The following is a 21,229-nucleotide window of genomic DNA, read 5'->3' as shown; positions in this document are numbered from 1 at the left end:
TTGGGATCCATGGTAACACAGCCCCTGTTATAATGTGGTCCCCGCGTTAACGCGGTGCGGCCCATGGATCCCAAACCCCGCATTCTAGCGAGGGTCCGGTGTATTTGTATAAGGTGAATTGAAAAATAATATTTCTTTTCTTTTTTTATGGTGCAAATGCTTGTAATCAAAAATAAATATAAAGTAAGTACACTTTGTATTCTGTGTTGAAATATAAATCAATATATTTGAAAATGTAGGAAAACATCCAAAAATATTTAATAAATTTCAATTGGTATTCTATTGTTTAACAGTGCAATTAATCGCAATTAATTTTTTTTAGTTAATCTCATGAGTTAACTGCGATTAATCAACAGCCCTATATATTATTCATCCAGGAGTGCTACAGTGTGGCCATGGTAATGTCAATGTGTGTTATCAGATATTGTCCCTACATGGTCAACATAACAGTTTGCAAAAAATGGTCAGGTTTAGACATAAAAATCAATATCTAAAATAAGCAGACTTGCTTACAACAATATCACCAGAGAACAAGTTGTATGCAATAGACTATGAAGTACAGACCTTGGGGATTCTAATTCCTAGATCATAAACAAAGATTGAGTGATCATCATAGATTTTCCAACATGCATCTTCTGTCTTTGTTCCCTAATACTGCAAGTAGTATTATTGGATTTCTCTGATGCTGGAAAAAATCTCATGAACTTGCACTTGTTTGAGCCTCAGAGCCACATTTTCCAAAAGTGTCTTGCATTTGTTCATGCATACTTTTCTCTTGTGTGTTTCAATCACCATCACCTGTTGCTGCTGGGTTCTTTCTTTTGCACAGGCATGTGATAGAATTTACCAGTACAAAGCCAAACACTTGCCCATAGACGAGACAAAATCAGTCACCTACATATGTTTATTAAAGAGAATACTTAACCATGTGTAAACACAAAGTTGCCTGGGCACAAATGGAGGCCGGATTGAAACCTTTTGAATTTTATTATTAAAATCAAAATGTTTTAGTCTAGGTACCCTGCCATAATTAGGAAATTTACCATAATAATTTAATGTCCTGAAAAGGCATTAGATAGAGGAAAATTGGTTTAAAATCTGATTAATACAGTGGTTGTATTAAAATGTCAACATTTGTCAGAAGATAACAAAAATGGGCTTACAATAGAGATGTATTTAGCTTTCAGTGAACTCTCCAATAGATTTTGCTCCTGGGACTAAAATGTCTATATGACTTGATATGCCCGTCAGGTCATTTGAAGGGCTGTTTTATTGGGGTTCAGGACAAAATCTGACAGTTTACAGATAACAAGTTTTATTCTGCCTTTACAAAAAGTAGTTAAAAATATATCTGGTACCATGAATGTTACCAAAGAGGTCTCTCAAGTGTGGGAGGGGAACCTTCAAGGCACTGGAAATTATAAGACTTGACAATTTCTCTGTAGTCATGGTTGGCTCAAGAGAATAATTAAGGGCTAAAAAGTATGGTTTTTTACTATAGCTGATTGACTCTGTCTGAGTTCTTGCTATTTAGACCTTATAATATGTAAATAAAACACCAAAGAAATGTGATTACACAATATGCTCTATGTGCTATTATTAGGTAGTTTCCACTTCTAATTGTTTTTAATTCATTTTAATTTTGTTTACTTTAGAAAAATTTTAAGAGCCCAGTTATAATTAAGGGATGCTGGAAAGGTTCCATTTTTATAAGGCAGTACCCCAGTTCCCAGCTATACAAGATCAAAGGTTGCATGGTACATCCCAGTAATATAAAGATGAGGGACAAAAGCAGAGGACCCCTCCTATTGTTAACATTATTTTGCAAGGAAAGCTTATTTTAATAATAAAATGAATTCACCTCACTTCCTCTTTGTGATGTACTCCCATCTTCCCAATCAGTTTTAAAACAAGATTTCTTTCTATTATGGCACCCACTCCTGCCCCTCTTTATGCTTTGTAGAGATTTTAAAAAGAAAAGAACAAGAAGTGACAATTCAGGGTTCAGGGACAGTAATACAATTCCTTCTCTCTAGCATTCAGTTTGGCCCTATGGTGAAGTATGGGCATCTCAGAACATGTGCATGAGCAGCAATAGACAAAAGCGGGCTGAAATCAGTCTGAATTCTGGATTTGCTATGCTACAGAGTGATTCATTAGTTTTTGAGGCATTAAGACAGCCAGGCTGAGAGAGATTTTAGCACATCTGTACTGAAAAGACTGTAAAGATGGAGAGTGAATGGAGTGAATGTGGGGTATAAGGTAATATAACAAAAGTGGTGGTCCACAGGAGAAGCACCACAAGTTGTTGTAGAAGGCAGCAAGTATTTCAAGAGAAAGCCAGGTCTCACATCTAAAAAGGAACTTTAACATAAAATTATAGTCTTGCATACCCAATATCACACCTACTCTGGCTTCTCTAATTGCTTGCAGGTATTTTCGTTATTGGAAGGTAGCCCTGGGGCCAGGCATTTCAGTCCCTGCACATCAGTATTATATAATCTGCTTGTCATCTTTTTTGGCATGAGTTTTGCCACATAATATTATTGATTAATAGTAACTGCCAATGTTATTTCTCATTAAAATATTTAATAACTTTGCTTTCACGTATGCACTTTAATCCAATAGACAGTTTATTATTGATGGATTGTTTTGTAAAGTTTAATGATACAATAGAATATTTTAAAGAAGATAAATGGAGTGATTTTGTATTGAAAATGGAGTCTAGTGGAACTAAAAATTATGTGAATAATATTTAACTCTCTAGCAATTTTGTATTAATCTTTACATTTATCAGCTAGTAACATTACCTTTAAGCTTTTGTATTAGTTTCACCATCAAGGTTCTCTTTTTGAATAGTTCAATATGATATAAATGGTAATTAACTGCAGCAAGCACAACCCATCTGTAACCTGTTGAAACCATTTACTGTGACTGAGAAGCTTAAGAGCACTAAGCAAACAAAATAGGAAGTTTAAACATACTTAATATAAACACACATATTCTGTTAGTCTATGTTGAAAGAAAATTTTAAAAGGCAAAAATAAGTATCATTCGTATTTAATCCGAATGATAAAATACAACCAGAAAAATAATATGCTGTTCATCATCTACAAATATTGCAACAATTGTGACCTCGTTAGTCTTCCAGATTTCATCCGCATGCACCATACAGGATGAAATCCTGGCCCAATTGAAGTCAGTGACAAAACACTTTCGTGCAACACGGATTTCACCCTCTATATTTAATGATAACCAGTAACTCACCTGTGTAAAGAGAGTGCTGCTAAGGTTCAGGAATATCAAGTTGCCAGTATTGTAACAGAAATAAAGTAATTTTCAGATTTTTAGTTTGTCTTTCATTCAGTGGTGAAGATTCAGGAAAGAGCTGACATTTCAGCTCAACAAGGGCCTTTATCAAGGATAACAGTGGGAATTTATAGTTGTGCTGTAATGTGTTTATCCCAAAAGCTTACATGAAAGAAGCTATTCATTGATTTCTAGTTTACAAAAGAGAGTCCAAATGTCATCAGTGGGGGGAATCTTGTATTCAAAAAGAGTTAAGTAAGGTAAAGTAACCAGCACATAAATTTACAATTGTTAACATTCCGAGCCAAATTCTCCCCTCTCATTTCCACCGATGCAAGTCCATTGAAAACAAAAAAGTATTGAAATCTGTGGATTTGCACTTTTGTAACACATGGGAGAATTTAGCTTATATTATATAAACCCACATGAAAAAATCCCCCAAATCCTTTGCACTGTGATTTTCGACTCTTTGTATTTTGGCATTGAAATTGACAAAATTTTTGAATTTATAGAGGTTGTCGTGGAGACAGTATTAATATGTTGGCAGGTTGGGTGCTCAGGTGCTAGAGAGCTAATATTTGGAGGCTGGTTTCGAATTTGGTGTGAATTAACTTGTGATTTCCTTGCTTTTTATTGTTTGCATTGTAGGAAATTCTCTTGAGCTACCTTAATATAGGGGTTTATATTATTATTTCCTAGTTTTTTTTTTAATGTAGCAGGATAAAAAAAAGACATGGAAATATGGGGGCTGAAAGTTCAGGGCTGGAGAGAGGGGCTAGCTGGCACTGGTGCTGCAGAGCAGCCAAATAATCAAACTCTGCATTCCCAGTACAAACAGCTATAACCAACACCTTAACTTCTTCTGTGTGCTACTCAAAACTTCATGAAAAGCTATGCGAGCTTGGCAGACTAAAAAAGACTTCAGCACTGGGGAAAGAAGCTAGAGCATCAGTTATGAGTATAAGGTTTTAAACTGAGCAAGTATGACTGTTTCCCCATTTCCCTAGTTTCTCTGGCATTACTCCACAGCCAGTCTCTCCCAGGACCTTCAGCCAATTTCCACCACCTACTTTAAGTCTTGGTCAGACACCTTCTGTCTCTCATCTACTGTCCCATTATCACTACCTGTGGTGGGACAGGTTCCCTGTGCCCCTTGACAGAGACTATTTACCTTTTTCCTTGTAAGGAACACTGGGGTGAGCATGGATTGTGGGCTGCAGGATTATTCTGTTTGCCTTTTCCTTTCTTTTGGAGCATGGTCACACCCCTGGGAAAGCTGCCTGCCTAAAACTTGTGGGGTGTGGTCTCCTGTCTGCACTCCAAACCTGTGCTACAGTGAAACCTACAGCCAGAGAGGGATGTCTGGGATGAGAGAGGTGCCCAACCTCACCTCAAAGGGCTACCCTAGAGGTACAATCTATGTTGCTGCCCCAGAAGTTTTTTGTTTGTTTGTTTGTTGTTGTTTTTTTTTTTTGCGAACAATTCATCTAAACTGCCGTGCTTGCAAAATACAGACATAAAACATTGTTATAGTTTACAAGCTGAAATTAGATGGAGTTGTGTAGGTGTATAGGGCAGCAATGGTGAGAGTTGGGGAGGCATTAGATTGTGGGTAATTGGGCAAAAAGGGGCTTTCTAGAGATTCCAGGAAGGCCAAGACAGGATTTTACTCCTAACACCTTAAGCTTTTCACAGGAGGATTATTCTCCTCCAGCAAACTTTAGCACTTCTACAGGAGAGCAGACTCTCTTCTGCAGACTTCCCAAGAACTAGGATACAAACTCTGGGAACTTATAACTCATCTGGTGAAGCCCGAGTTCATACCTGTCAGAGCTGTAGGGCTGTCCTTTTGAAAAAGAATGCCTCCTCTGTCAGTTCTGCCTCAGGTGGCTTGTCCTGCCAAAATACCTTGTTCAACTCATTCTTCATCAAAAGTTACTAACACAAAATAAATTAGATGATGTTATGTTCAGAGTAAAAGTTTACAACAAGTGTACAGTACTCTACTCAAAGTAAGCACTGCAAATTTGAATAGTAAACACTGTTCTGTTTATTTATTTATTTTTTTTATTTTGAGAGCGAGAAAGAGAGAGAGCATATAGTTTCATCCCTGTTTCAAGTGTAATTCTTAATGCAACCTTAATTTTGGAGATACATGGCATCTCCATAATTCCGTAATACCTTTACAATATGATTAAGAAAGTAGCACTGAAGTGATTTCTGTAAGACTGTGAGTACCTAACTGGTCTTTTTTTTTCATATTTCCTTTAATTGAAAAATAAGTGCAACCTTATTTTTGAAGTAATAGAAACAATTAAACACCAACAGACTGTAATTTATCTGTGTTCCTCCTTGCAAAGAAATTAAAGGGAAAAATTATGCATAATTTAATGAGTGCAGGCACAGTGATTTGAATATGAAAAGCATTATTTAATGCTAAGTATTACTAATTGTAATTATACAAGAACCAAAGTGATGTCCTGAGATTGAAGTCACACTCTATTTTAGGGCACAGTCTTAACCATGAGTGCCTAAACAGACAACTAAATCCTGTGTCTGAATCATAAAGTTAGTTATTAATTTTACTCCATCTCCCTACTAGTGCAAGACTATTGTACATTTTTTAGTATCTGGTTTAGTTTTAAATGTCCCAAGGAGAGCTGTTAATTAATCACAGTTAACTCCTGCAATTAACTCAAAAAAAATTAATCGCCATTAATCACAGGTTTAATTGCACTGTTAAACAATAGAATGCCAATTGAAATTTATGAAATATTTTGGATGTTTTTCTACATTTTCAAATATATTGATTTCAATTACAACAAGGTTACAGTGCTCACTTTATATTTCTTTATTACAAATATTTGCACTGTAAAAATAACATTAAAAAGAAATAGTATTTTTCAGTTAACCTCACACAAGTACTGTAGTGCAATCTCTTTATCATGAAAGTGCAACTTACAAATTTAGACTTTTTGTTACACAACTGCACTCAAAAACAAAACAGTGTAAAACTTTAGAGCCTATAAATCCACTCAGTCCTACTTCTTGTTCAGCCAATCGCTAAGGCCTGGTCTACACTGGGAGGGGTATCGATCTAAGATACGCAACTTCAGCTATGAGAATAGTATAGCTGAAGTCGACGTATCTTAGATAGACTTAGAATCACTTACTTCGCATCCTCGCGGCACGGGATCAATGGCGGCTGCTCCCCTGTCGACTTGGCTTCCGCCTCTCGCTGTGGTGGAGTTCCAGAGTCAACAGCAGAGCGATCTGGGATCGATTTATCACGTCTACACTAGACACGATAAATTGATCCCCGATAGATCGATCACTACCTGCCAATCCGGCGGGTAGTATAGACATGGCCTAAGAGAAACAAGTTTGTTTACATTTATAGGCGATAATGCTGCCCACTTCTTATTCACAATGACACCTGAAAGTGAGAAAAGGCGTTTGCATGGCACTTTTGTAGCCAGCATTGCAAGGTATTTACTTGCCAGATATGCTAAACATTTGTATGCCCCTTCATGCTTCGGCCACCATTGCAGAGGATGTGCATTCATGCTGATGACACTCGTTAAGAAAATAATATCTTAATGAAATTTGTGACTTAACTCCTTTGGGGTGAATTCTATGTCTCCTGCTCTGTTTTACCTGCATTGTGCCATATATTTCATGTTATAGCAGGCTCGGATGGTGATCCAACACACATTGTTCATTTTTAAGAACACTTTCACTGCAGATTTAATAAAATGCAAAGAAGGTATCAATGTGAGATTTCTAAAGATAGCTACAGCATTTGACCCAAGGGTTAAGAATCTGAAGTGCCTTCCAACATCTGAGAGGGACGATGTGTGGAGCATGCTTTCAGAAGTCTTATAAGAGCAACACTCTGATGTGGAAACTACAGAACCTGAACCACCAAAAAAAGAAAATCAACCTTCTGCTGGTGGCATCTGACTCATATGATGAAAGCGAACATGTGTCGGTCCACACTGCTTTGGATTTTTATCAAGCACAACCCGTCATCAACTTGGACGTACGTCTTTTGGAATGGTGGTTGAAGCATGAAGGGACATGTGAATCTTGAGTGCATATGGCATGTAAATATCTTTTGAAGCCAACTACAACAGTGCCATGTGAATGCCCGTTCTCACTTTCAGGTGACATTGTAAACAAGAAACAGGCAGCATTATCTCCTGCAAATGTATGCAAACTTGCTCTTCTGAGCGCTTGGCTGAACAAGAAGTAGGACTGAGTGGACTTCTAGGCTCTAAAGTTTTATTTTGTTTTATTTTTGAATGCAGTTATTTTTGTACATAATTCTACATTTGTTAATTCAATTTTCATGATAAAGAGATTGCACTACAGTACTTGCATTAGGTGAATTGAAAAGTACAATTTCTTTTGTTTATTACAGGGCAAATATTTGTAATAAAAATAAATATAAAGTGAGCACTGTGCACTTTGTATTCTGTGTTATAATTGAATTAAATATATTTGAAAATGTACAAAACATCAAAAATATTTAAATGAATGGTATTCTCTTATTGTTTAATGGTGTAATTAAAACTGCGATTAAACACATTTAATTTTTTTAATCGCTTCGCAGCCCTAATTCCAAGTCTCGGGGCTTTTACCATCTCTTTACCACAGGTTAGAACAGCTCACTGCAGGAATATTACTTGATGTAAAGCTATTTTTCCCTTTTAACCAATTACATTTGGTTGAAATGCTAAATAATTCTATCTCTCCTTTCAGCAAAATCCTACACCCATTGAAATCAACTGGATATTATACCATTGACTTCAGTGGGGTCAGGATTTCATCCTTTGTATCTGTATCCTTCATACAATTCCTGATCTCTACTGTACTTCTGCTTAGTTATCACATTAGCAAAGCTTCCGTATAGCATATTACAACCACTTATTCTTTCCTCCTAAATCTGTCCCACAAACTCCCTAATATTTGTTTTTTTTCTGAATACACTCCAGATTGTAAATATTTGTCTGGCAATGAGGGTTTCCAGAACCTGAGCTAAAGGTCACTGAGGTTAATGACTCTTTCCATGTACTTCAGCGGGGTTTGGATTAGGATTAGACTATAATACACTATTGTAGCTGTAGTCCCCTTAATATTTTGTGCATAACTTTTGTTCTGTGACATGATGTTTCTTCATAACTGTTTAATCTTAAGAACCAAAGCAAAAGACATAGGCAAATGCAACTGCCATTCAGCAGCAGCTAGGTAGGAGTCTGGGGAAATAAATGGAAATCCACTAAACCCATAAATAGATTCTCATACTTATTTTTTTCCTCTGACCACTAACAAGAACTAAGGATTCTCCTAGCTCTAATTTTTCAGGAGAAGATTCTTTTCCTTCCAGTGACTTGATAAGAAGTAATGAGTCAACCATTAGTTTATGGTGTATAGAGCTGTTCTGTGAGAAGCATGAAAGTCACCTAATAAAGCAGTTATTTTAGGCCAAATCCTGTAGTCTTTAGTCACTCCTTATTCAAGCCTCCATCAAAGACAATGGAACTTTCCTATAAATAAGGACTAAGCAAGGAGCGGCAGTATTTGGCTCACTGAAAATATGTTCTGTGTAATATTACCTTCACAATCAGATTCAACAGTAACTTCTAGTCACCGCTGTTCCTGTGTTATTGCTGGCTTCTAACAGTAGTAAAGGAAAAGCTTAAAGTCAATATTTGGTGCATGTGAAAGAAGAGACTTGAAATTGTTTTAAAATTAGGAAAAAGAAAAGGAGTACTAGTGGCACCTTAGAGACTAACCAATTTATTAGAGCATAAGCTTTCGTGAGCTAAAGTGATTCTAAAATAACATGCTTTTTATAAAGGGGCTCAGGGACAGATGTGATATCAAAAATTGCTTTTAATTAATTTTGTTAAAAACTAATTATGCTAGATTTCAAATTGACAAATAAATATTAAGTAATATTCCTTGAGCTTTATTGCTCCTGAAGAACTGCTGATAAAACTGCTACAAAATAATTATGTAAGCAGTGTTTTTTCATGCAGTGTATGGAAGTTATTTTTTATTAATATTTAAATTGTGAAAAGTGTCAAATAGAGAACCCTAGAAGATGAGTCCCTCTACCTACAGAATAGATACAGCATGGACAGGAGCAATACTAGATTCCCTTCCAATGTTCCTTAACCTCAAACCAGAAATCCTCCTATGAGGGATGAAAGTGTAACTCAGTTCTCAGATCGGTTTTGAGACAGTCAACAGTGCTGCTTGTTAGTTCCAATTAAGATGGCCATCTGACAATAATGTCAATTATGCCAAGAACTGGGCCTTAAAAAATCATCAGATTGGGCGTATCGCGTGATTTTTTAAAAAAAAAAGTTGGATTTTTTTATTTGCTTTGTGTTTAAGAACCTTGAAGGTTCTCATTTTTGCCTTCTTGTACATGGACTAGAGGCTTGCTCTCTTTTAAAAAATGAGAGCAGAGGTTCTCATGTAATCATCTGACTCTCAGAGTTGGGGCTTAAAAAAAACCCTCCCAATATCACTGCAAGTTGGCAAATTTTTCTGTCTTACAGTGTCAACAGAACACAGGGTCAAAACCAAAAGACAAAGAACTCCACCTCAGTGTATGTTACTATTACTGGGTAGTATTATTGCATGATTTAGTTGGGGATTGGTCCTGCTTTGAGCAGGGTGTTAGACTAGATGACCTCCTGAGGTCCCTTCCAGCCCTGATATTCTATGATCCTATGATTACCACAGGCTTGTCTACATGGCTTGGCAGCATGCTCTGAAGTACAAACTAAAAGGCAATATAGTGTTTTTTGAAACAGGACTACACTAACACGAATGTGGTACCTTTTAGCTTGTGCTAGCTGGCTCTACATGGGGCAGTTCCAATGGAACACTTTAGTATGTGCTTCAACTCACACTTCCAAATTCTGCACTACAGGGCCATGTAGACACGCCATAAGAAACAATTATATGACTGGATTTCCTTTCAGTTATATCTATTATAAAAACTTAGTTGTTCCTTTCAGTTTCTAACATGCAAATTAAGGCCCTGATTCAGTAAGTTGCTTAAGTACAGGCCTGTCTGTAAGAACTTCACTGGTTCCATTGATGTCAATCAGATTTACTCATGGTAGACCTGTACCTTCATGAATGAGGGCCTAAGACAGTTATTTGGCTAAGCATGCTATAAAATAAACAATACTGATTTGCCTTACAACAGAGATTTTAAGGGGTTTCATTCATGCTAAAGTAAGAATACAACAAATCATTACAATTTTAATTGTAAGAATACTGTGGATACTGCACTAATGAAAGCAGGATGCTATTAGGAGCTCTTTCCTTAATATCGGATACTAGGTTAATACATTAATTGAAACTGGTTGGCATTTGATTAAACCATCCAACATAACAATCATTAGTGAAATCTCTTAAAATGTTTTAAATCCTTGCCATAAAAAAACATGTCCTTTTAATGGTGTGGTATTTTTGTTTTTTGTTTTTGGTATTACAGGTAAGCACACTAGACTGGGTACGAGCTGAAAAAATCTATCACCTCTGTGAGGTTCTATTTAAAGTTCACAAGGTAGGTCTTCTGAGAATTACAGACTACATCATTTAACCAAGGTAGCTTACAATTTCCTAACATTTAACAATATAAATGATAGACTCAGCTTAATTTGATTTAGCAGGGACCAGCCCACAAATAGTTAATCTATTGCTATAAAACCAGTTCTTAATCTGTAACTATTTCCTGCATAAATATTAGATAACTTAGAATTTGGATCATCTCTGTAGTGAGCACATTTCTAAAATATTTCCAATCTGAAGAAATATTAGTATTAGTTCCTGCCATATAAACAATGAATAAAACAACTATCCATAATGAAGTCTGTATCTTATAACTTTTTAGTGGGAGAAAACCATTTTATGAGCCATTTTTTAAAAAGAAATATTTACCTTTAATTAAAACAGTGATGTTAATGTGTAGTTTAGAATGTTAGTCTAATCTGACTGTATTTTGGGTGTAATTTGTGTAGCAATGAATTTAAAATTCAGTTCATTGCTACATATTAGTGGTGCACTAGATTACAAGTAATAAACAGCCATTACAATTCAGAATGTAGTCCTATCTTTACAAAGAGCAATGCAGTTCATGTAACATCTCTTTTCATGTATCATGTAACGTCTCTTTTTTTAATATTATTTATTTAGTTTTGCACTAGGCAAAGTAACTGGGTTGTTGCGTTTTTGTAAAACAATAATTGACTTTTACATGTTTTCCCCCTTTAAAAACTCTTTTGTTAAAAGAGGAGTTGGGTGCATTAGGAATGGCTGGGTAGACAGGCAGATGTTATCCTTACTGTCCAAAGAGAAATCACTGGTATCCAGTATGAATCACTGGTATCCCATATGTGGCCCTCCAAGCTGACTGTGTTAAGAAGAGAATTTATATCTGACTATATGTGTTCCCTGAGCCATACCGTGTGGTTTTTAAATAGAAGTCTCTGAATCAGTCAATATAGGGAGGTAGACAGAGGCATCACTTCCCCTGCAGCCCATGGAGCAGCTCTGATGTGAGCTGCATGTGCTCTGATCAGCTGCTCAGCATTTCCCCAATCCACCACGTGCTGTTGCTTCATTGTCTGCTTACCTGCTGGGGGCAAATCCCCAGGGGCAGGAGGAATCAGATTAGGAGCTCAACTAACTTTGCCTAGTGTAGTGGAGTGCCTAGCAAAGGATGGCTCCTCCTCCCAACACAGTCACTCAAGGAAGCCTAGGAGAGGGGAAAATTCAGATAATCTGAGATCCAACAACCATTTTATCTGTCCCAGGCCAGTTTAGAGCATCATGGAGACTGGTCAAACTTGTACCAGCGGGCTTTATCTCCAATGGCCTGTGTGACAGCTGGGGCTCGCCAAAGAGCATCACGTTCCTCCCACTTACACTCCCTGTCCATGATGCTCCACTCCATCACTTATGTGCCCTCTGTACTGGAGGCTGTGGGCAGGAAGGTATAGCAGCATGCTTCACTAGTTCTGTGCCCACTGGGGACTGCATGTGATGGTGCAACCTGGAGCTGGGGTACCGCTAGGCCCTCTGGCATACCAATCTGGGCCCCCTCTCATCCTTCTGAGACTGGGATAAACTGCAATCCTCCCCAGGTCTTGCTCTCACACAGCCACTCATGAACCAACAATAGAAAGGATTCAGCCAGTTCCCCCCAGCTTTCCAACCTAGGACCCCAGAGCTGTACCATCTTGCCCTGGTCAAAAGCCTGACCCATTTAAATTTATTTATGAAACCGCCCCTCCTTCACTGTGGAGAGGACAATGCACCAGCCCTGGTTCCTGAGGAGATTTCCGTTTGCACTTCAACCAACGCACTGTTTTAAGTAAAAAATATAAAACAGATTTATTAACTACAGAAAGATAGATTTTAAGTAATTGTAAGTAATAGCATACAGATCAAAATTGGTTACCTAAAAATAAAACAAAATCACAATCTAAGTTCTATACACTAGACAGGATTTTAATCAAGTAGTGTCTCTCTCTGATGGTACAAACAGTCAATCAATCTTCCATACACAGGCTCAAAATCTCTTCAGCCTGGGACCATCTCCTCAGTCCAGTCTTTGAGATGTTTTTAGCTGTTCAGTTATGGGGAGAGTGAGGCCAAGTGATAATGTTGCTTCCCCCTTTTATAGCTTCTGCCACTTGGAGGGAACTTCAGTGTTCCAAGTAAAGTGTCCAGCACAGTTAGTGGAAAAGTACAGGCACAAGATGGAATCCACTATTACATGAGCTGGTCACATGCCCTTGCGTGCTTCCATGAATCACAGCCTGGGCCATTACTCATATTCTGGCTAGAATGTTCACATGCATCACAGTGGGGTGTCAACTCCAAGCCCCCACTGCTCTGAAGGGCTCTGCTGATGCCACCCCAAATAAGTACTTTGTGTATCACCAAAGACAGAGTGCTGGAGTCCAAGCCCACCTACCCAAGCAGATACTCTCTAACCTGGTCTGTTGAAGATGGAAAGAGAAGAGCTGCTGCCACTCTTGGTAGGAGGGAGAGCCCCATGCTGCTGCCCTAGCCAGTGTGGGAAGGCGGGAGGGGTTTCCTGTCACTATCACTTCAAGTAGTGAGCAAGGCAACAATTCGGGAGTGGGGTTGGGCAGGGCCTGGAGGAGCACAGCTATGTGGGGGTATGTCTAGGGGCCTGTATTGCTTTAATGCAACTCTGTCTCCATGGTGGGTGGCTTTTGCTGCCTTTGTACCATCTGAACAGCACAGTGGTAGCAAAATAAGGCAGAGAATCTGCCCCAAAGTATTGATTCTGTCTCCTTGTTCTCTTCTCAAACACATTCAGGCTAAAATGTTTGCATGCTTCTGATGTAGATACTCCTGGTGCCTTTTAAAAAGAGGTGTTTTCTTTCTCATCAGACTATTACCATTGCTGATTTGATGCTCAGTCCTTCTTTTACTATTCTGGCAAGGTTAATTTCAAGGATGATCTATCCTTACAGCAAATTCTATGGTTGCTTTTTCATTAAAAAAAAAGTGGGAAATAAACTATCTTAGACTCGACTCTTAATGTTCTTGACATTTTAATAAATGAATGCTTAATTGTCAGTCTTGGTGAATACATTATCTAAAACACAAAAGCTCAACTACAACACTTTAACCTCCTTTCTGTTGACACTTCAGTATAAATGATAATGATAGAAATTTAGAGCAAATTAATTAAAATGGAAAAAACCTTAATTTCTGGAAGAGATTAAAATTTCTCAATTATAGCCTCTAAGACCCAGATTTCACTAGAGAAACTACTGTGTTAGAAAAGATTTTTTTAAAAGATTTCAGAAGCCAGTTGTAATTAGCACAGTTGTGTTGTTGTTGCAGATAGAAAGTAAGTTAGTAAATAGTTTTTAAAGTCCATTCTCAAGACATTGGATGCTTGCCTAACTTTAAATGTCCTATCTAAACCCAGAAGCTAAATGTGCCTTTGGAGACTATTTTTCTACAGGGTATGGATGCTTTTGTGTATATTTTAGTGTACACAGGTGTGGTGTCATTCAATACATACATTTACATACATACAGTCATATCACTTATGTAGTGGTGATAACCATATATTTAAATGAAATAACGTGATTTATTTAATTTAACTCACACATTTCTCTTTCCTGCACTTTTCCTATTACTGAAAATTCATACCACTGAACATCAGCATCAAATAGACATTGGTTAAAATTCAACCCACCCTGAAAATCATAGAATTATAGAAAAGTAGGGCTGGAAGGGACCTCAAGAGGTCATCCAACCTACTCTAGAGGCAGGATTTAGTAAACCTAGACCATCCCTAACAGGTGTTTTTCTAATATGTTAAAAACCTTCAATGATGGGATTCCACAATTTTGTAGATAAATTTTTCCAGTGTTAAAATATCATCATAGTTAGAAACTGTTTGCTAATATCCAACCTATATCTCCCTTACTGCGTGCTAAGCTGATTACTTCTTGCCCAATCCTCAATGGATGTGAAGAACAATTGATCACCGTCCTCATTATAACAGGTTTTTTGCAGGAGTGTTGGGTGAAATTCTGTGGCCTGCGTTGTGCAGGAGGTCAGACTAGATGATCATAATGGTCCCTTCTGACCTAAATATCTATTAAAAACCCTTAACATATTTGAAGACTGTTGTCAGGTCCCATCTCAGCCTTCTCTTTTTTAGACCAAATGTTTCCTTCTATCCCATTAAATGTGCAATTACACCCCCCACACTAATAAAACTTACACTGGCCTAACGCCCATGACAGACAATATTAAGTTCTGCAGCAGTTAGAAGTTTAACACCCAATATCTCATGACTCTGCAGAGCTACAACCAGGGGACCAAATTCTCAGGCACAGAAGGAGAAGACAGAGGCATATTTCTTCTCTACTCCTCTCCCTCTCCCCCAAATTTCCAATCCCGAGGAGCAGCTGGAGGTCAGTTTCAACAGCTTCAGGTCTCTGTTTCAATAGCTAGAATGGCCCCGGGGGCTGTTCCGCTCACAGAATCACTGGAGCTCTGGTTGTGCCTCCCTGTGCCTCTGACAGCCTCCAGAATGTCCACTACTCCAGGGGTTGGCAGCAGCAGGTGGCACAGAATTAACTTATGCCAGTCTTATGCTTGCTAGTGATTCTCCAACGCAAAGGAAAATCCTATCTGCCCTATTAGGGACAGCTGTCTATCCTTTTTGGACCGTAAGAAAAGTACGTAGAGGATGGAGTGCAGTGCTCTTTACTATTGAAAAGGGGAAATTCCTGGTGTCCTATGAGACACACAACATTTGCTTCTATAACTGGAAGGTCCTGAGATTCCAGACTTTAAAGCTTACATTTTTATGTATACTGATGCTATTTTAGGATATTTTGAAGTCTGATCCCAGTTATGGGGTGTGTGTGTGTGTGTGTGTGTGTGTTGAAGTCTGAGCCCAGTTAGTTTTTCCCCCCTACCCATATATTGCAATTTCACTAACTCATGTAGAGAAGTATCCTGATTTTCACTAGTGTCCTTTAAACCCAAATCTTGCCTTCTTGTTTTAATGTGTCTCTCCCTTTGAATTCTGTACAGTTACTCATAACTAACAAAGCTACCATTACATATGAGGGAATGCAGGTAGTAATAGTCCTGATAAAAAAAATTAAAAATCTCTAAAACATTTATAAAATAGATTTTCTGTAAAATAGGAGAGATGTGAAATGGGACGTGGTTATTATTTCCATTTTGGGACTTCCCCCTGCCCAAAACTTGCTAGAACTTGGGTATTCTCCCCCACCCTAACCTGGAGTCTTGGAGGGAGGCGCAGTGGGAATAAAAAAAAAATATTTCAGCCAAGATCACCTCAGAAAAATGTGATCCTGACTGCAGACACCTGTCTACTCTTCCCATCTTCCATGTCAACAAACAGAAATAAAGAAATAGATGAGAAATCAAGAGCATTAAGATGATCTGAAACTGGTAAAGAAAATGTTTTCAAATGCCATTTGGGGATTTAATTATAGAACGTCCTTATAATTTTTTTTAAAATGAAGATGGGAATTAATAGTAGCCTTCAAACCTAGTTTTGCTTTTCTCTGTATATTTATCAAACAATAACCAACTGAAGTATTTGAAAACTTCTTATAATGAAGTATTTTAGTTCACTAAAATCTTCATTGTAAGGAGATCCTGTTATTCCCTGTATTGATTGCAGGGTATCTCTTCACTCCCTCCAGTTTCAGAACAGCACGTGTTGCTCTGGAGGACCTCTGCCACACCATATTGTCATTTCTAGCATTAGCCTGTAATAAATTACTGCATTCCCATGAGTTTAGCAGAGTGAAACCCAATTATAAAGGAAAGAAACCTTATATAATAAGTGGTGAAACTTCACTATAAAATGAGTGTAAGTCAGCTGACATGCAGTTAAGTAATTCAGGGATTTCTCTCCATTTCACTGAAAACATAGGTGTCTGTGTAGCTGAGTTCATAATAAGCAAATTCCACTGTATATCACCTCTGAGTTCTACATGATTGGACTTAGATTGCAAAATGAAAGAAACTCATTTGATTGTTCTGGGTTTTTTTTAAGCAGTTCTATTTTTCACATCAGGGTGCAGTGTCTGCAAGGCATAATTTAAGTAAGATAGAGTTCATTTAAGTTCCAAAAAGTACTTTTATTTGTAGAGATTTTTTTGTTGTTGGATGGGTTTTTTTTTTCAATTTGTTTTACTTTTAAAACTTTTTAAAATTGTAAGTGTACAAAATGTCTGTAACAGATAAATTGCATCAATTGGTATATAGATTAACTATGTGACTTAAAATAAGAATATAATTAGCTTAAATTTATCCCTGTTAAAAATCCACTAACTTTAATGGATTTATACCAGGTAATTATTTTCAAATCTGACTATTAGCTTAGAGGAATGCTACTATAAAGACATTTGAAAAAAATATTGTATTAAGAACATGCAAAATAAGCTCATAAATAAAAATATTTTGATTAGGTGCTTCAACCAAAAGTCCTCATTGTCTGATTTAGTCAATCAGCTGGGTTCATGTATTTGAAAGAATAATTTTTTGTCTGCAGTGCTGAAACCCTTTGCAACAGGAATTGAATCTGAGTCTTTTGGTGCTTGATACAGGAGCTTGTGCTGCCTGAGCTAAAAGAGCCCCTCTCTTAGCAAGCTTATAAATTCCTATTTGACCTAGTCACCACTAGAGCGGGACAGAGTGCCACACCAAGCAGGCATGCCTTACATACTCTGCTCTCCCTTGCAAGGGAAGTGCATTCTGGGCTTCAGAGGTTTCCCCCTTCAGTTCCCTCTATGAGCCACCATGTGTCATGTTGATACTCCAGCTGGGTTGCCAGCAGCAGCAATCAAATCTGGGACCTCTGTATCTTAATGCATGAACTCTATTGTCTGAGCTGAAAGGCTGAGCTCTCTCAGCCATGGCTGTAGCAGATTCATCAATCTCTAGTTGGTCTAGCCACCACTAGAGGAGGACAGAGCACCACACCAAGCAGGCATGGCTTACATGTCAAAAATATATTAACATGGGAGGTTTGTTCACATTGTTAAGGAAAGCACGAATTCAAATGCACCCATATAAAGTAAAAGAATATATAAATACTGTTCCTTTCTAAGCAGATGCCCATGAACATCTGAAAAAAATCTTTATTCCCAACTCACTGATAATAGGTATCTCTGTCTCTCTCCAGCTTGGATTCCAGAGCTTAGATTCACTAAGTAGGATTCTGGAGCTCTCTTTGAGAAACTCATCCAGAAATCCAGTGGCAGTCACCAGCTCTCTGTCAGAGCCTTAATTTGAAGCTTTTGATCCATTTTCACATCCTAATTCCAGTATCCATGGTACCTCTCCAGAATACTTGCTTGCACCTTCAGGAAGCCTTATGTCTCTCTGCCCAACCCCCTCCATCTCTCCCCCACCTACCTCCACATGAAAATATTAATTAATTTTAAAATATAACTATTTATTGTATTTAATAACGGATTGCATTGCTTACATTGGTATGTTGCAAACTATAGAAATACCTGGATTGGATTAGATTAGATGATAGAAAGAGAAATAGAGGTGACTTCATCTGTTTTGACCTTGTGAATGAGAGGGTCTGAGAGCAGTAGCCTTTACAAACATTAATTGATTCTCATGACACTGCACTGAGAAAGGTAAGTATTAAAATAACAGTCTTACAGATAGATAAACTGAGGCACAAAGCAGTTTAAATTGACAGTGAGTCAGTAACAGAACTGAGAACAGGCATTCTGATTCAAAGTTACTTGCTGAAGACATAAGACAATGCTGCCTTTAATGATTTGTTTAGTGCTAGTTGAAATATCACTTACTCAAACATGTCTTTCAGCTCTGGCTTGCTGATGATTGCTGGCTACAAGCAAACTTGTATTTAGGTATTCATCAGGACTATGAGCTTGAAGACCAGAGGCCATATTGTTTCAGTGTCATGGTTGGACATGGCCAGAGTCATTATTTTAATGTAGAGCTTGGCAGTGAGTTGGCAGCATGGGAAAAATCATTTCAAAGAGCAATTTTCTTGGAAGTTCAAAGAACAGGGGTAAGTAATACATAACTTAATTACTGCAGCCATTTTATTGCTAAAATAAGTGTAACATATAGAAAATTTTAGACATTTTAATATGTTTTTGTGATTTTTTTAAATTGATTTTCAGAAAGAAAAAGGCAACGAAAAGTACAGAAATGCAAATAACTTACAACTTTTGTACTTTTCAAATACTGCATGCTTCACTGGCTCTCCAGTATAATTATGGAACTATGCAATTTTGCAACTTGTCAAAGCAGCAAGACCAGACATACTACATAGACATAACATATTAGGGTGGGGGAACAGTAATCAAATAGGAGAAGATTATACATGAATAGGAGGGGGAGGCAAGGTGAGGACTGGGGCGGGTGAGGGGGAAAGGGAGAGGAGAGGTTAAATGGAATGGAGGTCTGGCATTCTTTAAGCCATCTCAACATGTTTATATAGAAATGGGGTCCAAATTTCTTCAGGTTCATATAATTGCTGTCTACAGCAATAAGCTATTCTTTCTTTGGCTGCTAACTCAGACATAGTGGAATACTACTGCTCTATTCTTGGGCATAAGCCCTACCAATTTCACGGCTATGAAAAACACATCCTGGACCATGAAATAAGCCCTTCCCCATGAAATCTGATGTCCCTTTGTTCGTAGGCGTACCCCAGCAAAGGGGGCTCCCAGCTCCAGCTGGGTTGGGGAGGGACAGGACTTGTCCATCCCCTGCACAGCTGCTCTGGGTGGGGAGGGGAACCAGACTAGAACCAGCAGCTCCAGAGCCCTCCTGCAGCTGGAGGAGGCTTGTGGAGTTGGATCCGATCTTCCCTGTGCTGCTGGGTACACGCCAGCTGGGGGCTCCTAGCTGCTAGTCCAGGCAGGGCTGGGGCAGGACAGGATTTGATCTTTCCCTACAGGGCTGCCCTTGGTCAATTTGGTAGGGCCCTAGGCATAAGCCCACAATTCCATTTTTGTAAAATCATGTACTTAGTGACTATTGCAGCTCTCAAGAACCAAAGTCTTGTGGCAGAGTTAAACCCAGTTTATCGGGCCTCATTTTTGGCTGAGGTTTGACTGTTGAAAACAGGGCAGTCTTTTTAACTCTTGAGTCCATCTCTTTTCACAGCTGCCTAACTATTGGACAGTCCCATAGTATGTGCATCAAGGTTCCTTCTTCTTTGATACAGTGCTAGCTAACATCAGAAGTTAAGGCCTTCATCTTGTGCAACCTCTTTGGCGTCCCAGTAAATTTTGAATAATATCTTTTGTTGTATCAAACATAACCTGAGATCCACAAAGACATTTTTAACATTATGTAATATGCTCTGCCATTTGGATTCTTTTAAGGGCTCTGATAACTTCCCTTCCCATTCTTTCATGAACACCAAATTAATGGGATTCTTTTTCATTAGCAAAGTATACATAGTGGACATGGACCTGGGCTGTTTATGAAGCATTTCTAAGGTTCCCAGTAGTTGTGTGGCCTCTGGCAGTCCTAGGGCATCCGTACCAAACTGATATGTTAGCAAGTATCTTAGTTGTAAGTACTACCACTCCACTGAGGGTGGCAGGTTATAAGGTTGCTTCAGTGTTAGAAAATGGACAAAGCCCTCATCACTGTCTAATTGGGAAAATGACTTGCAAATCTTGGTTACCCTAGGTAGGTGATTTTGCATGATTTCAATGTTGAAATTGAAACCTCTTAGCTAAGATAGGCCAGACCCTTTATACAAATACATCCGACAAAGTGGGTATTCACCCACAAAAGCTTATGCTCCAATACGTCTGTTAGTCTATAAGGTGCCACAGGACTCTGCTGCTTTTACAGACTCTTTAGATAGCCACCGCTGTAAGCACCTTGTTTTTCTCCCTCAGATAAAAAAAGAAATTGAGGAGACCTGCAGGGGGAATATAATTCATTAATACACATTCAGTTTCCACCCATGTGGGTATAAGGGTGCTAGCATGTTGGAATTGGTTTGATATCTGTGACATAATAAAATCATAATTGTGATTTTGTAGGTCTGGGAGCGCAGTGCCTCCATTGGTTACAGGGAGCTGGAGTTTGTTAAGTGATAATTGTGGACGTTGATCAGGGCCCTGCAGGAAGGCTCTAATAATGCTATTAATTTTTTTAAAATAAGATTTTGGGATAAATACAGGTAGGCTCCTCGAAATCTGAAGTGGCCTAGGCAGAATAGTCATTGTTATTTTGTTAACCCTTCCTCACAGGTTCAGGGAGAGGGGATGCCACCTATTTGTCACTAATGATTTGAGAGAGTATAACATCTCAATTTATCTTCACT

The 21,229-nt window shown here is 38.2% G+C and overlaps 1 protein-coding gene across 1 annotated transcript in view; it reads left to right on the top strand.

Moving 5' to 3' along the window:
• The window catches only part of SNTG2 (syntrophin gamma 2), a gene marked incomplete at its 3' end in the record, with an annotated part of 518,636 nt that overhangs the window by 438,674 nt on the left and 58,733 nt on the right, over nucleotides 1-21,229 (top strand). The window contains exons 13-14 of the mRNA XM_084623596.1: nucleotides 10,832-10,903; nucleotides 18,734-18,943. Coding sequence (XP_084479722.1) covers nucleotides 10,832-10,903; nucleotides 18,734-18,943 — 282 coding nt within the window. The remainder of the gene's footprint in view (nucleotides 1-10,831; nucleotides 10,904-18,733; nucleotides 18,944-21,229) is intronic.

Source organism: Lepidochelys olivacea (assembly GCF_965140295.1).
Source record: "Lepidochelys olivacea isolate rLepOli2 genome assembly, chromosome: 3".
Taxonomy (NCBI): domain Eukaryota; kingdom Metazoa; phylum Chordata; order Testudines; family Cheloniidae; genus Lepidochelys; species Lepidochelys olivacea.
This window is presented reverse-complemented; position numbering and strand designations above follow the sequence as displayed.